We start from the raw sequence: 17,429 nt of genomic DNA, 5'->3' as shown, positions 1-17,429 counted from the left end.
TGTAAGAATGTTCCTCCTTTAACTCATGAGTTGCTCTAATTTTCAGTACATAGCGCCTAAGAAGAAGGCAAGAACTTGCCAAAGAGCCTATGTCACCCTGGGAGTGGAAGTTTATCCTACATTTGATGATGCGGGTGAGCATCCGAGGGGTGAGGATATTCCCCCAGTTACTACACTGCCTGATTCTACCACAACTGATCAAACCGCAGCTGTCCCTACACCTACTGAAGGTGTAATAGTTCCTCCAACTGATATTCCAGTTCCACCTCCAACTCCAGCTTCCGATTCTGGTGTGTCTAATGTTGATCTTAAGAGAGCCATACAAATGTTGACACAGATAGTGGCTTCTCAGGCCCAAAGATCAAGTGTTGGGCCTATTTCTTCCAGTCATCCAGGGAAATCTGCTAGTTCCAGGGTGAACAAGTTTCGTCAGTTAGATCCTCCTGTGTTTACGGGTATTGATCCCGAGGAGGACCCACAGGACCTCATTGATGCGATGCACAAAACACTACACGTTACGCATGCTACAGACACATAGGGAGTAGAGTTGGCCTCCTACCACCTGAAAAGGGTGGCCTATTCTTGGTTTGAGTTGTGGGAGGAATCCCGTGAGGAGGGAAGCCCTCCTGCGAGGTGGGGTGAATTCACATATGCCTTTATGGATCATTTCTTGCCTGTCAAAACTAAGGTAGCCCGTGCCGCTGAGATTGAATGTCTGAAGCAGGGTAATATGAATGTGTGGGAGTATCATATGGATTTTGCGCGCCTGTCCAAATATGCTATTCACATACTGCCCACTATGGAGGCTAGAGTGTGCCGTTTTGTACAGGGCCTTAGCTTCTCGATTATTAATGAGGCCTCTACAGCTGCCTTGAATTCCGATATGAGCTATGGTAAGATGGTAGCATTTGCTCAAGCCACAGAGACCCACAAATTGAAGAATTGAATGGAGCGTCAGAGTAGCAGCAAGGCCCGGTCTGCAAGCAACTTTGGTGGTTCTTCAGGTGGTGGTGGTGGTAGGTTGGCATTCAGGGGAGGGTCATCAAGACCATCCCAATCATTTTCCCAGTCTTCGATGGGTGCACAGTCATCTGGACCCAGTCAGGGCAACCGGGGACCCCACCAGCAGGGTCGTCCTGACAGAAGGTTTCAGCAGCGGAGGCTCCCATGCCCTAAGTGTGGGAGGATGCACTTTGGGGCCTGCTTTATGGACATACCTACATGCTATGGGTGCGGTGTGAGGTGGTCACATTCAGAGGGATTTCCGCTCGTCCTGCTGAAATATGGGCAGAGGTGCGGCACAGCCAGCAAATTCTTCAGCTACTACATCCACAGCACCTCTAGCTCGAGGCACCCCAGCACCAGCAGGGCATGGTGCAGCTAGGGGTGGTGCACAGAATTCGGGAGGACTCAGCAGATTTTATGCTATGCTGAGGCATGAGGAATCAGAGGCTTCTCCAGATGTTGTCACAGGTATATTGTCTGTCCAATCTCATGATGTATATGCTCTTATTGATCCCGGTTCCAATTTGTCATATGTCACTCCTTATGTTGCTATGGAATTTGGGATCGAACCATAATAGCTTCATGAGTTGTTCTCTGTATCTACTCCGGTTGGTGAGTCTACTTTGGCCGCGCGGGTTTATAGGGATTGTGCTGTCACATTTTGTAGTCGTGACACCGTGGTCGATATCATTGAATTGGGGATGGTCGATTTTGATGTGATAATGGGGATGGATTGGCTTTATTCAGGTTTTGCCAAGCTTGATTGCCGAACCAGAACTGTTAGGTTTGAATTTCCAAATGAGCCAATTATTGAATGGGAGGGTGATGATGTAGTGCCGATGGGTAGGTTTATTTCTTACCTTAAGGACACGAAAATAATCAACAAGGGGTGTATTTACCATTTGGTCCGGGTTACGGATACCGATGCTGAGGCACCTACGCTTGAGTCCGTGCCTATTGTGAATGAATTTCCGGTAGTCTTTCCGGATGAACTCCCTGGGATCCCACCAGACATGGAGATTGATTTTGAGATTGATGTGATGCCAGACACGCATCCTATATCTATTCCACCCTACAGAATGGCATCGACGGAATTGAAGTAGCTAAAGGAATAATTAATAGATTTGTTAGAAAAGGGTTTTAGACGGTCGAGTGTGTCACCTTGTGGCACACCAGTTCTTTTTGTAAGGAAGAAAGATGGGTCACTGAGAATGTGTATTGACTACTAGCATCTTAATAAGGTCACAATCAAGAATAAGTATCCACTACCAAGGATAGATGACTTGTTTAATAAATTGCAAGGTGCCAAGTACTTCTCCAATGTTGATTTCAGATTCGGGTATCACCAATTGAAGATCAGGGGGCGGGATATTCCGAAAATAGCTTTTACGGATCTTATGAATCGCGTTTTCAGGCCGTTCCTCGATTCTTTTGTGATAATGTTCATTGACGATATTCTTGTATATTCAAGAAGTCGAGAAGATCATGCTGATTATCTCAGGGCAGTTCTACAAACCCTATATCAGTACAAGTTATATGCAAAGTTTTCAAAGTGTGAATTTTGACGTGAATCGGTTACATTCTTGGGTCATGTTGTCTCTAGTGAAGGGATTAAGGTTGATCCTTAGAAAATTGCAGTTGTGAAGAATTGGCCAAGGCCTACAACTCCAACAGAGATTCGTAGTTTCTTAGGCCTAACTGGGTATTACAGAAGATTCGGGGAGAGGTTTTCTACCCTTGCCTCTCCACTTACTAAATTGACTCAGAAGTCAGTTAAATTCCAATGGTCAGATGCTTGGGAAGAAGTTTCCAGGAATTGAAAGCAAGATTAACTACGGCACCGGTGTTGACCTTACCAGATGGTGGAGATGGATTTTTGGTATATTGTGATGCTTCCAAAATTGGGCTTGGGTGTGTATTAATGCAACATGGCAAGGTGATAGCTTACTCTTCTAGGCAACTCAAGAATCATGAAAAGAACTATCCAACCCATGATTTAGAACTTGCGGCGCTGGTATTTGCATTGAAAATTTGGCGTCATTATTTTTATGGGGTCCATGTTGATATATTCACGGACCATAAGAGCCTTCAATATATTTTCAAGCATAAGGAATTGAATCTGAGGCAGAGGAGATGGCTTGAGTTACTCAAAGATTACAGCATCCATATCCTGTATCACCCGGGAAAGGCCAATGTTGTGGCAGATGCTCTTAGCCGGAAATCTATGGGTAGTTTGGCTCACTTGAAGGCATATCAAAGGCCATTGGCCAAGGAAGTTCACCGATTGGCTAGTTTAGGAGTTCGTCTTCCGGACTCTAGTGAAGGAGGGGTGATTGTGCAAAATAGGCTGAATCATCACTTGTTGTGAAAGTCAAGGAGAAGCAATACAACGATCCATTGTTGGCACAGTTGAAAGAGGGGATTCATAAACATAAGACTGTGGACTTTTCTCTTGGCATGGGTGATGGTACACTAAGGCACCAAGGGCGTCTATGTGTTCCAAACGTGGATGGTCTCCGTGAAAGAATTATGACTGAAGCTCATACTTCAGGGTATTCTGTGCACCCAGGTTCTATAAAAATGTATCATGATCTTAAGGAAGTCTATTGGTGGAATGATATGAAGAGGAATGTGGCGCACTTTGTGGCAAGATGTCCGAATTGTCAGCAAATGAAGGCCGAACACCAAAGGCCCGGTGGATTGGCACAGAGCATAGAAATTTCAATGTGGAAGTGGGAAATGATTGATATGGATTTCGTGGTAGGATTACCACGCACTCCTTGTAAGATTGACTCAATTTGGGTGATTGTGGATTGACTCACAAAATCAGCATATTTTTTTCCAGTTAAGGCTACCGATACGGCGGAACAGTATGCTCAATTGTATATCAAAGAAATAGTCAGGTTGCATGGCACTCCAGTTTCTATCATTTCTTATCTGGAGCACAATTCACTGCTAATTTTTGGAAGTTATTTCAGCAAGGTTTAGGTACTCAGGTGAATCTTAGTACAGCCTTTCACCCGCAGACTGACGGGCAGAGAGGACTATTCAGACGCTCGGGGATGTGTTGCGTGCTTATGTTCTAGACTTCAAAGTTAGTTGGGATGATCATTTACCACTCATAGAATTTGCTTACAACAATAGATATCACGCTAGCATTCAAATGACACCGTTCGAGGCTTTATATAGTAGTAAATGTAGATCTCCCATTGGGTGGTTCGAAATTAGTGAAGCAGAGTTGATTGGGCCATACCTCGTGCATCAGGCCATGAAAAAAGTTAAAATCATTAAGGAGCAGTTAAAAACTGTTCAGAGTCATTAGAAGTCCTATTCGGATACTCATCGTAGGGATCTAGAGTTCAAAGAAGACGATTGGGTATTCTTGAAAATGTCCCCCATGAAAGGTGTAATGCGATTTGGTAAGAAAGAGAAATTGAGTCTGAGGTATATCGGACCATACAGAATCATTCAGAGGATCGGTGAGGTGGCATACAAGCTTGAGCTACCACCTGAGATGTCATTAGTGCACCCGGTATTCTATGTATCTATGTTGAAGAAGGTAGTTGGAGATCCGTCAGCTATTGTACCGGTTGAGACCATTGAGGTTAATCAAGATTTGTCATATGAAGAAACTCCTATTTCCATTCTTGATAGGCAAGTCCGAAAGTTGAGGAATAAAGAAATTGCCTCTGTGAAGGTGTTGTGGCGAACCAGTAAGTTGAAGAGGCAACTTGGGAGGCCGAGGAAGAAATGAAAAAGAAGTATCCTTACTTTTTTTGTATAAACTATGTGACCTTTTAATAAGACTGTCGCCTATGGATGCTTGTATCATTTGTTAAGTTGTTGTAAAGGTGCTTCTTTCTAAATGTATTGCTTGTAAGGCCACAATTGGTGTTGTTTTGTGTTATGTTACGTCGTTGGATTATGTATATATTGTTAGGATGTGTTTCTGGGCTCTCTGACAGGTGGATAGGCCCAGTTACAGGGGAAACTATGGCGAAATATTTGAAAATTTAGGGAGTTAGTCAAATTTGGGGCAGCTAGTGTGTGGTATGAAAACTGAGTTGCGTAACATGCTAATAACAGAATTTTTACCCTCATTAGAAGACGAATGATCTTAAGTGGGGGGGGGAGGGGGGGAATGTAAGGCCCCGTAAAATTTTGCAAAAGAAAATAATGTTTCGTGGTGCCGAATTGGTTTTACGTGTTGAGGATTAGAGAAAATAATTTTTCCGAATTTAGAAAATAATTTTGCTCGAACTTTTTGGGTTGAACAATGCACTGGGGGACAAAAGAAAGTTTTTGGCAGAAAAATATGTTTCTGCGGTCCATTATGCGATCACAGAATCACTCTGCGGACCGCATAATGGCCGTAGAGTGAGGCAGGAGGGGCAATTTTGGATGCCATTCTGCGGTCGACTATGTAACCGCAGAACTATTCTGCGGTTCATTTTGCGACCGCAGAATAGGTTTGCGGGCCGCAAAGTGACCACAAACCTAGGCAGATTGTTGGCCAGCTTTGGACACCAATTATGGGACCGATATGCGGTCCGCATATCGATTATTCGATCGCATATGTGATCGCAGACCTTGTTCCGAAGCTTCATTTTTGGATTTTTAAAACCCGACTCTACTTCGTTAAATACACGCTTTGGGCTATATTTGAGCTGAAATATGACATTTTAGAGTGAGAGAGAGTACCCTAGAGTGAGAAGGTGTTCCTCAAATAATTTTCTTCAATTCTTGCTCAAATTTTGGAAGATTAAGAAGGGAAACTCACTAGGTCTTCATCCTAGAGGTAAGATTCAACACCCTAACCCTCAATTTCGAAGTTTTTCTAGAAATAGGTAATTAGCAAGATAATTTTTGGGCATGAGAGTTGTTTATTTTACATGCATGTGTTATCAAAGGGTGTAGGAAGATTGTTGAGCTAAAAATGGTAAAGATTGGGTTGTGGTATGATGTAATCCTCCATAAAAGGACCTTGAAACCTTAATGCAGACCTAGTGTTTGATAAAATGCTCAAATGAGCTAGAACCATGAGCATCTTCCTAATTTTGGTTCAATTTGTTATATTTCTAAAATAGATTGAAGTTGCTATGAATTCCGGAACATTTTAGAGTTTAAGGAAGCTCCATTGAGGTATGTTGGCTAAACTCTTCTTTAAGAATTGGAATCCCCATTACCTTGTAAGTTCCAAGATGTCGATTACAAATCGAGTATTCCGATAAGTTTTGTCATAAAGATATATGTTCAATTCGTGTTTCAAATGCTCTTATCATATTGCAATATAAATTGAGGAGGTGTTCCAAACTATGGATTGTGTATCTACATGTTATAATTTAAAGTCATGATTTATGTGGAAATTATTATGCAAAGTTATGGAGAGATTGTGATTGTGATACACCTCCACCCGCATACATTAGGGTGAGGCGGTACGACGGCTTTGTGTATAGTTTTGGTATTGTTGTTACACCACCACCACACATATATATATATATATATATATATATATATATATATATATATATATATATATATATATATATATATATATATATATATATATATATATATATATATATATATATATATTGGGGTGAGGCGGCATAGCCGCTTTGTGAAGGCATTGGTATCATTGATGCATTTCCACCCGCATACATTGGGGTGAGACGGCATATCCTCTTTGTGTAGGTTCTTGGTATTGTGGTTATACCTCAACCCCCATACATTGGGGTGAGGCGGCATGGCCGCTTGAGTAGAGTTGTGGTATTGTGCTTGCACCTCCAGCTGCATACATTGGGTGAGGCGACGTGGCCGATTTGTGTAAAGATGGTTACAAAGGACCCCATCTTAAATCCTATAAATGTTATTGATAGCTCTTGGTATGTTTGCTTTGGTTTAACGGCTATCTATGTTATTCTATTGTCACCCTAGTTCATCATATTCATATTGTATTTTCGAATTCTTAAATTGGTTATTAGTTTTCATACTAGTACTATTCGACGGTACTAACGCTCCTTTTGTTGGGGGCGCTGTATCTTTAATAGATGCAGGTGGTTCTACAGTAGGAGACATTGATCAGTGATAGCGGTGCACCCTATTCCCAGCTGACTTGGAGAGCCCCACTTTATTCTAGGGTCATGTATCTTTTGTTCTTTGTGTATTATGTTTGAGGTATAGCCGGGGCCTTGTTGCCGGCATTATCATAGTAATCTTATTTATCTATATAGGCTTTGTAGACATAGTGTTGGTTGTGTATTGGTGCTGGGGAAGTCAAACTATGTCATGTTGTGGTTGTTTTTCTTGTCCCATTTGAGACTTTAAAAATGATAAAAACTATTGGTAATGAATTGGTATTGTAGACATGATCACGTTTTTGTCTAATTAATAAAAATATGTTTTATCTCCATTCGTGGATGAGGTTGGGTAGAAGAAAATCTAACATACTTGCTCGGTCGGGTTCCCTCTGTTGAGCGCCTGTCGTGCTCCTCAGTTTTTGGGCATGAGATAGAGGAGCCTCTTCCGGAGGCAAAGGTCACTTTGGTAGAGTTCATGTTAAACCCAATATAGTGGGCACTTTAGGTTTCACGTGGTACATGAGTTGGCCATGGTGCTTATGGACCCCGTTCCGATCAGTCAGGATTCAGTGCACCTCTAGCTTCCATTAGTGCACTTCCGATACAGAATTACCATGGTGGTTATTCGGGTCGTCAGGGATAATTTCGGGTTTAGCAGCCATCCCAGCAGAGGGTTTGCTATGTGTGTGGAGATCTGAGGCACATCATGAGGTTTTGTCCTAGGTCACAGAGTAGTATGCCACAACAAGGTACTCATGCCATAATTCAGGCAGCACTTACTACACCACCCGCTTAGCCAACTAGATATAGGGTCAGCCAGCCAAGGGAGGAGGACAGCTAGGTAGAGATGGAGGTCATCCAGGTAGAGATCGTCCTAGAGGTGGAGGGCAAACTGGTGGGATTCAGCCCTATTGTTATGAATTCCTGGGTGGGCCTGAGGCGGAGGCGTCTGATACAGTTATTACAGGTATTATCTCAGTATGTAATAGAGATGCTTCGGTATTTTTTGATCTGGTTTTTGCATATTATTATGTGTCTTCATAATTTTCATCGCACTTGGGTATGCCTCATGATTATCTTGATATTCATATTTTGTGTCTACACCGTTTAGGGATTCTATAGAAGTTGATCGGGTGTACCAGTCCTATGTTGTAACTATTAATGATTTTGATACTATAGTTGATCTCTTGTTGTTGGATATGGTGGATTTTGAGGTTATTCTTGGTATGGATTGGTTATTCTCATATCATGCTATCTTGGATAGTCACGCCAAGACTGTGACCTTAGTTATTCCAGGGTTGCCTAGGTTAGAGTGGAGAGGGGCCCTTGGCCATTTCGCGAGTTGGGTGGTTACATTTTTGAAGGCTCGACGTATGGTTGAGAGGGGTTATTTAGCATATTTGGCATAGATTTGAGGTTCTAGCACGAAGGTGCCTTCTATGGAACTAGTACCGGTAACGAGGAGTTCCCAAAGGTATTTTCTGTGGATTTGCCGGGCATGCTACTTTATAGGTACATTGACTTTTGCATTAATCTGGCTCCTGTCACTCGTCCCATTTCTATTCCATTGTACCATATGGCTCCAGCTGAGTTGAAAGAATTCAAGGAGCAGTTGTAGGATTTGTTTGATAAAGGATTCATTAGATCGAGTGTTTGTCCTTGGGGTCCGCCAATGTTGTTTGTGAAGAAGAGGGATAGTTCTTTGAGGATGTGCATTGACTATCGGAAGTTGAACAAGTTTACTATCAAGAACAAGTATTTGTTGCCTCAGATTGATGATTTGCTTTATCAAATTCAAGATGCCAAGGTGTTTTCCAAGATAGATTTGAGATCTAGCTATCATCAGCTGAAGATTAGGGCTTCGAATGTCCCTAAGACATATTTTAGGAACCGCTATAGTCATTATGAGTTCTTGGTAATGTCGTTTGGTTTGACCAATGCTACAACGACTTTCATGGATTTGGTAAACCGAGTGTTTAGCACTTACTTGGATTCCTTTCTGATTGCATTCGTCGATGGTATTCTGTTTACTCTCATTAGACTTTAAAGGATCGTCAATATGCCAAGTTTTTGAAGTGTGAGTTCTTGGCTTGAGTCAGTTGCATTCTTGGGTCATGTTGTGTCTTGTAATGGTATCAAGGTTGAGCCTAAGAAGATTGAGGAGGTCCAAATGTTACATTCGCATTTCGTACGTTAAAGTTTCGTCGTAAGTTAATCGACGTAGACTCGGGAATGAGATTATTTTAGAGGTTATAAGAATTTATGCTATTTATAACAGGTGATACGTAAGTACTGCAAAGGTTAGAGGGTAAATATATCAAAGAAGATGAGTTTCGTTGAAGGTTGTGAATTTGGGATAAAATACAGTCTGAACTATAATACCCGGTATTTATGGACTAGTGTCATACAAGGTACCACATGATCATGATAGTAATGTGTATAACGTATGTTAAAAGTGAGTAGTATTTTAAGTAATTTGGGATAATTCTTAATTATGTGGATAATTGGGTAATGATTGATATTTAGTGGGGGATTAACTAATTAATTAAACTATTTGGCTAGGTAAGCGTCCCAACGTGGCACATTTAAGAGAGTTTTGTGGCTAGGTCATCACCTAAGTGGGGCCCACACCCACTAAAATTAAAAACCTCTCTAAATCACTTAAAGGAGATGCTTATATCTCTACAATGTAAGGGACCTTCTTCGGCAACTTCATACGGATTTGAATGGCAACGTGATTTGCTTCAACAATTCATATGAAACTGCATAATACTACAGCAGCGTGAACTTTCGATTCTAAGGGAGTACGGTACAATCTTTCTCAAGAATATCATACAGATATTTCCCTACTCCGATATGTCGTTACGTGCTTCGTCGCGATTGGCGGGTGTTAGAGGGATTGTCAAGAGAATCGGTTCACGTATGTTAAGGCTACCCCTTCTTTCTTTTTGGTACGATTCATACGATACAATCGAAATGACCAAACGCAAAGCTTTCATAAATGACTATATTCATAAAAGTACTAGGGGTGTCTATGTTCTTGATTCCCCTTTGCACGTATTAATATATCTTTTGTTCATGGGTCTCAGAAAAAATACGTAGTTGATAAAGTTTGTCCGAAAGGCATATTGATTTTATGAAATTCCGAGAAATCTTATTAATGTACTTCTTATGCATTTCATTCATTTATACATGTATATTGACCCATGAATAGATGGCAATATATACGCGTATATTATATGTATATGAGATATGGAAAAAGGCTACGACGTTATATACGCACCACTTCCTGATCAGCTGGTATATGTTGATGATTTTGCCCACAGTGACCGAGATGATATGATGGGATGCCCTCAAAGACTTAATGATGATACCTATACCTATGCATGATACGACATTTATACACACATGCATGACATTATAAATATTTCCGGATTCACAAAGTTATTTAGACTCACAGGTGGAATTATTTACTCCATGTTTCATCTAGGTCTTTATGTACTGATTTTCATGCCTTACATGATCGGTACATTATTCGTATTGATGTCCCTTTTTCCTGGGGACGCTGCGTTTCATGCCCGCAGGTGCACGTAGACAGGCTGACGGTCCCCTTTTTAGGATCCTTAACCAGCGAATAGTTGGTGTGCTCCATTTGATCTGTAGCTTCTTTGAGTTTTGGTATGATGCATTTGTATACATATATGGGTATGACGGAGCCCAGTCCCGTCCTTGTATAGTTGTACATTCTATTAGAGGTCTATAGACAGTTATGTATAGTTTGATAGTATGTGGCCTTGTCGGCTTCCAATTTTGGGATATATAGTTGTCTATGGCAGCCTTGTCGGCTCACCCTACCGTATTCTGTATGTATATGTATATATGTCTTTTGGATATGTTTTCCTCACGTATCTTATTCATGTAATAAGCAATTTATTGACAGATATTATTCATGACCTACCCTTAATTCATGTTTATATCATAGACGCATGCTTAGGGGTGTTCGACAGGTTGGACTCGGGCACTTATCATGGCCCATCAGTTTGGGTCGTGATAAAAGTGGTATCATAGCAGTTCTGTCCTAGGGTTGTCTACATACCGTGTCTAGTAGAGTCTTGTTTATGAGTGTATTATGCACTACATTTATAAACATGATGCTACAGGACATATAGGATGTTATCCTCCTTTCTTATCGTAGATCATACTATATAAGGATTCATTTCCCTAATGATATGTTATGTTTTCAGCGATGCCTAAGAAGGCTACAGCCGCCTAGAAGGGCAAGTCTGTGGCCGATGAGACTACTAGTCGAGCGCCACGAGTTACTAGAGCTTGGGGAGAGTCTCATATTGAGATTCCATGTCATACTTCACATATCCTGCCCGCTCCAAAGGAGCTCCGAGGGGCACCAGCTGCAGCGTCTGCCTCTGTACCTCCAGCTCCTCAGCTAGGTACACCGGGTCAGGAGATGAGAGATGCTATTCAGCTATTGACTCGATTAGTAGCCGCGCAATCTCGACGTTAGAAAGTAGGTATTGGTCATGCAGATAGGGCCATCAGTGCGAGGGTTCGTGATTTCATTAATTTGGACCCTCCGGTATTCACTGGAGCAGATCCAAATGAGGCCCATCGGTTCTGATAAGCAGAATCAGAGGGCTGATCGTGAGCAAGATAGGGGCCAGAGTAAGAGAGCCAGATCTTCGGGTCCTTCTGGTGAGTTTCGAGGTGGTCAGAGACAACAATACCTGAGGTATCCAGCCCATCCATCGGGTAGCGCACCCCCTAAGTTTGTCAGTAAGAGATTTGATCGTTCCACATATTTAGGGCCTAATCAGAATTTCAAGGCCTCAAGTTCTCAATATAGGGGTGAGTCAAGTCAGATGAGGCAGCCGTTGCCATGATGTGCTCAGTTTGGTAAGCAGTATGCCGGGAAGTGTCGTATGTGGTTGGGTGTTTGTTATACTTGTTGTTATCTAGGCCACATTATGAGAGATTGTCCGACGAGAGGTGATGCGAGCAAAGTTCATCTAGCGCGGTCTGTAGCTGATTCGTCATCATTAGTACGCCCCCCTGGGCAAGGTTCACAAGTACCAATCGGTTGTGGTAGAGGTAGAGGTGGAGTATCTAGCTCGAGCGGTCCTCAGAACCACATTTATGCATTAGCAGGTCGATATGATGAGGAGTCGTCACTTGATGTTGTTACAGGTATATTATTAGTCTCCTCATATGATGTATATGCATTGATTGACCCAGGTTCCAACTTATCGTATGTTTTTCCATTGGTTGCTAGTAAGTTTGGAATAAAGCCTGAGTTGGTTCAACCTTTTGAGGTGTCCACACTTATTGGGGATTCAGTGATAGCTAGGCGGGTATATAGAGATTGTATAGTAGTAGTTCATAGTCGATCTACAGTAGCAGACCTATTCGAGTTAGATATGGTAGAATTTGATGCTATAATGGGTATGGATTGCTTGGATTCTTGTTATGCCATAGTTGATTGTAGATCAAAGATGGTCTGATTCCAATTCCCAGGGGAGCCTGTTTTGGATTGGAAAGGTAATACGGCATCGCCGAGAGTTAGATTTATTTCTTATCTCAAGGCAAGGAAGATGATCAGAAAGGGTTATATTTGTCACTTAGTTCCGGTACAGGATGTGAAAGTAAAGTCACCAACCATTCAATCTATCCTTGTGGTTAATGAGTTTCCTGAGGTTTTTTCGATAAATATCCGGGTCTTCCGCCATAGCGAGAAATTGAGTTTGCTATTGACCTATTATCAGATACTCAGCCAATGTCTATCCCTCCCTATAGGATGGCACCAACAGAGCTGAGAGAGTTAAAGGAACAACTAAGGGACTTGCTTGAAAAAGGCTTTATCAAACCTAGTACATTACCGTAGGGAGCACCTGTGTTATTTGTGAGGAAGAAAGATGGTTCCTTGCAGATGTGTATTGATTATAGACAGTTAAAAAAGGTGACGATCAAGAATAAGTACCCACTACTGAGTATTGATGATTTATTTGATCAGTTGCAAGGTGCCAAGTATTTCTCGAAGATACACTTGAGGTCCGGGTATCGTTAGGTAAGGGTTAAGGAGAAGGATATTCCGAAGACAAGTCTTCATCCTAGAGGTAAGATTCAACACCCTAACCCTCAATTTCAAAGACAGGTCTTCATCCTAGAAGTTATGTATAGTTGGATAGTATTTGGCCTTGCCGGCTTCCAGTTTTGGGATATATAGTTGTCTATAGCGGCCTTGTCAGCTCGCCCTACCGTATTCCGCATATATATGTATATATGTTTTTTGGACATGTTTTCCTCACGTATGTTATTCACGTAATTCAGCAATTTATTGACAGATATTATTCATGACCTACCCTTAATTCATGTTTATATCGTAGACGCATGCTTAGGGGTGTTCGACAGGTAGGACTCGGGCATTCCTCGTGGCCCATCAGTTTGGGTCGTGACACCAAAACTAGCGTAGACCCACTTCAACTATAGAGATCTTAAGTTTCTTGGGTTTGGTAGGCCACTATCACCACTTTGTTGAGGGGTTTTCATCCATTTCACCTCTATTAACCTAGCTGGCTCAGAAGGGTGCTCTTTTCAAATGGTCGGATGAGTGTAAGAAGAGCTTTCAGAAGCTCAAGATTGCTTTGACTACAGCTCCCGTACCGGTGTTGCCCATTGATTCGGGGCCTCACTGTGTATTGTGATGCCTCGCGATTGGACTTGGAGCGGTATTGATGCAGGATGGTAGAGTGATTGCCTATGTGTTTTGTCTGTTGAAGACCCATGAGAAGAACTATCATTTGCATGATTTGGAGTTGGAAGCTAATGTGCACATGCTCATTAATTGGATGCACCACTTGTATGGTGTGTTATGTGAGGTCTACCCTAATCACCGGAGTTTCCAACATTTGGTCAAGCTGAAGGATTTAAATTTGAGGTAGTCGAGATAGTTGGAGTTGTTGAAAGACTATGATATCACTATATTATATCATCTGGTCAAAGTGAATGTGGTAGCTAATGCCTTGAGCATAAAGGTGGAGAGTATGGGTAGTTTGGCATTTATACCAATTGTGGAGAGGCCATTAACTATGGATTTTCAGGCCTTCCTTATAGATTCGTGAGGTTTGATATTTTCGAGCGTAGTAAAGTTCTTGCTTGTGTGGCGGCTGTGAGCACCTAATTTTTGCCCCACATAAAAAATTGAAATTAAAGAAAAATATTTTTGGATTTTTAAAAATTGGGGCCGGTATCTCACATCCGGTGAGAATTAGACCCGCGTAGTTCGGTCAGTTTTTCAGGACTGGGGAAAAATGTCATTTTTTGAAAATTCGGACTCATTTGTGATAACCTTCTAAAAATTCGGCAGAGTTTAAGGATCTTTTTTTTTCTTTTTTCTTTGTTTTAAATACCGAGATTTTCAGGAACCGCGTCAATTTTCTCTCCCCATTTTTTTTTGATTTTCTTTTCATATTCTAGAAGCTAGTAAACATGTAAGCCGAAACAAATAAATGCACAAGTAACACGTAAAAATGCATCTGGAGGGTCTTTAATTTGGGTATACCTGTCCTATACGGACCCAACCCCGTGTTGAGTACCCAAAGTCAAATGCACGTGATGCAAACAAACATTCCTACTAGGGATCCGTCATGTTATTCTAGGTTTGAATCCTCAGGTGTGTTGATCTAGACCTGGCTTATCCGAGCGGACAACTCGAGCCGGGGGGGCAACGTACCGAGAACCAAAAGGTCATCCGGCTTTGTAACTAATCCGATCCTCATTCTAAATTAGGGTATGACACTAACAGAAAAGAAGCCATGCCAGCGTGCACTTCCCAGAAGATTTAGAATACTTATAGAGAATAAGGGTTTCGTAACAATTTTATATATACAGTTCAAGCAATATCAAAGCGGTAAAAAGTGACATTTAGCACACTAGACTCAAACATGTAAAAAAATCAAATAATAAACAAAAGCCAAGTATAATAGTCATTCTAAGCTCGAATTCTGAACCTTGAACCAGAAGTTCTGGGTTCGTGTCCCCAGCAGAGTCGCCAGAGCAGTCACACCTCCTTTTTCCTGGGGGGGATAGGGAAGTTTTTCCTATTAAAGTGACATTATTCGAAATAGGATTATTTATTTAATTGGAGTCGCCACTTGGGATAATTTATGGTGTCCCAAATCACCGATTTATTTTAAAATCCCAGATAGAGGAAAATTAACCCCTATTTATGATCTGCGAACACAGAAGACCGGGTAAGGAATTCTGTTAATCCGGGAGAAGGTGTGAGGCACTCCCTGATTCCATGGTTTTAGCATGTCGCTCGACTATTGTTAATTTGCCTAATTATACGATTTAATACCTATTTGAAACCTATTGTGCATTTTTACCTTTTAAAACTACTTTTAGTATTTATGGAATTTGCTTGAATAAGTCGCGATGTCGCGCACTCGTTTGTTTTTTAACACATTGTGAATCGCACCACGTGAAATACACTCGCGATTTACAACAAGTTAATTTTATTATTATTTGAAGTTCCGGTCGAGTCACATGAAACGCACACTCGAATTGAGATTTACGTATCGAGGCCATGCCACGGAACTGTACCCATGACTACGATGATTTATTTAGACGCGCCTAAAGCATTCTACGAAGATTCACCAATTAATTTTCTTTTACGTTTCGGTTTCACGTGGGGGCTTAATGAATATGGATGAGGCCCGTAAAACGAATACAAATTTGTTTAACCAAAATTACGTTATTACACAAAAATTGATAACATTAACCTGGCAGATACTTAGCACTGGAAATCAAACTTGCTCGAATTAATCTAACTAATCTTAAACTCAAGAGTAAAACGCAATTGGAGCTGGGCCGCTGTGCCTCTAGATTATGGACCTCGGGGCTTGAACTCAATTTGATTAACTAGGAAAACAAGAGTTCAAAATCATAACCACGACATTCATTGGCAAAAACATATAGGATACCTGTGTATGGAAAGTAAGAAATTGTAAATTAGTTAAGTGTGCAATGTGTCACCAACAACAATTTGAAACATAATTCATCAAATAAAATCAACATAGTTCTGAAAGTACTATCCGTCATTTCTCATGGAATTAATGTTTAATAATTACTATAAAGACGACCAGTCACAAATTCAAGGAATAACAACTACATAGGCTAGAAAACATGTCAAATTCCATATCAAAACAGATCTGAGGTAGTTTAAGGAAGACATACCAAGCTGCTCAAGGAACTAAAGCTAGAAGAAAAGGAAACCAGATAGAGGCTAGAATCCACAAAAAGAGCTCGGCTTAGACAGAGAACAGCAGGATTCAACAGTCACCAACAACGATTTGAACTTCTGAACCTTCAGAATTTATACCTCCATTTGAAAATATCGGAATTCCAGAATTTGTTCCTAATTTTTGTTTTTCGAAATTTTAGAGGCTTGTGCTTGTGTGCGTTTTTGTGAATTTTTGTGAGTACAGCGGAGTGAAATGGGTGGCTGCATTTCCAGATCTTAATCCTTTGCTGAAGCCCCTCTCCGTATTTTTAAGTTCATCAGTCTATGGGTATGTATTTGAGAGAGGAGAGTGTGGAGGCGAGCTTGTAGTTCTGTGAGAGATGAGTGAGGTGAGAGAGAAGAAAGAGAGGGGCGGCGGCTAGCTAGGGTTCTTGGTAAAATGAAAGGAGGGCTCTGTTCGTTCTCTTGAATAAAAAAATGAGAGGTGAAATTAGGGTCTGCCCTAAGAGCACCGGTGAGATGGGTGTTTTAAGATAAGAGTATGGGCCAGGCTATGGGGTGAATTGGGCTTCTAAAGGGATAGGCTTGGAAGAATTGCAAAATTAGTCACTTTGGACTTAAATTTTAATTAAATCCAATTTGTGTGACTAAACTATTATATATATTCTACTCACTAATTTACTAATGACCTAATTAATTAACTAACCTAAGAATATATTTTTTTGATTTTTAGATATTTATATAATGCATTTAACAATGTAATTAAATCCTAAAATGCAATTTAAAATATAAAATACTATGAAATTAAGATTTGAACATTTTTATGATTTTTATTATTTACGATATTCCTAACATGCATAAACAATGCGAATAAATACAAAAATAAATAATGAAAAACTTCTAAAATTCATAAAAATAATTAAAATTATTTTGGATTATTTTTAGGATCCCAAATAAAAAAAAATTAAAACCAAAAATATTTTCTTTCGTTTTTAGAAGTCTTTCATTCGAAAAATAAAATAAAATCAAAATCCAAAATATGTTTTTTTTCCTTCTTTAGAAGTCCTTCACTGAAAAAATATAAATAA

The 17,429-nt window shown here is 40.7% G+C and overlaps 1 protein-coding gene and 1 long non-coding RNA gene across 2 annotated transcripts; one reads left to right on the top strand and one right to left on the bottom strand.

Moving 5' to 3' along the window:
• The first annotated feature begins 1,283 nt into the window (after positions 1 to 1,283).
• Positions 1,284 to 8,703, top strand: LOC138899969 (uncharacterized). Its single transcript, XM_070186671.1, has 4 exons — positions 1,284 to 1,473; positions 1,753 to 1,848; positions 8,265 to 8,391; positions 8,598 to 8,703. Exons 1-4 carry the CDS (start codon positions 1,284 to 1,286, stop codon positions 8,701 to 8,703), a joined length of 519 nt encoding a protein of 172 aa, XP_070042772.1.
• A 7,114-nt stretch (positions 8,704 to 15,817) lies between these two features.
• On the bottom strand, positions 15,818 to 16,861 carry LOC138900588 (uncharacterized). Its single transcript, XR_011411714.1, has 2 exons — positions 16,335 to 16,861; positions 15,818 to 16,081 (listed from the first exon to the last, which is right to left on the bottom strand). It is a non-coding gene; the product is annotated as an uncharacterized lncRNA (long non-coding RNA).
• Positions 16,862 to 17,429: the final 568 nt, after the last annotated feature.

The sequence above is a fragment of the Nicotiana tomentosiformis genome, chromosome 10, assembly GCF_000390325.3.
Source record: "Nicotiana tomentosiformis chromosome 10, ASM39032v3, whole genome shotgun sequence".
Classification (NCBI taxonomy): domain Eukaryota; kingdom Viridiplantae; phylum Streptophyta; class Magnoliopsida; order Solanales; family Solanaceae; genus Nicotiana; species Nicotiana tomentosiformis.
Note: the sequence above shows the minus strand (reverse complement) of the source record. Positions and strands in the feature narration are given on the sequence as shown.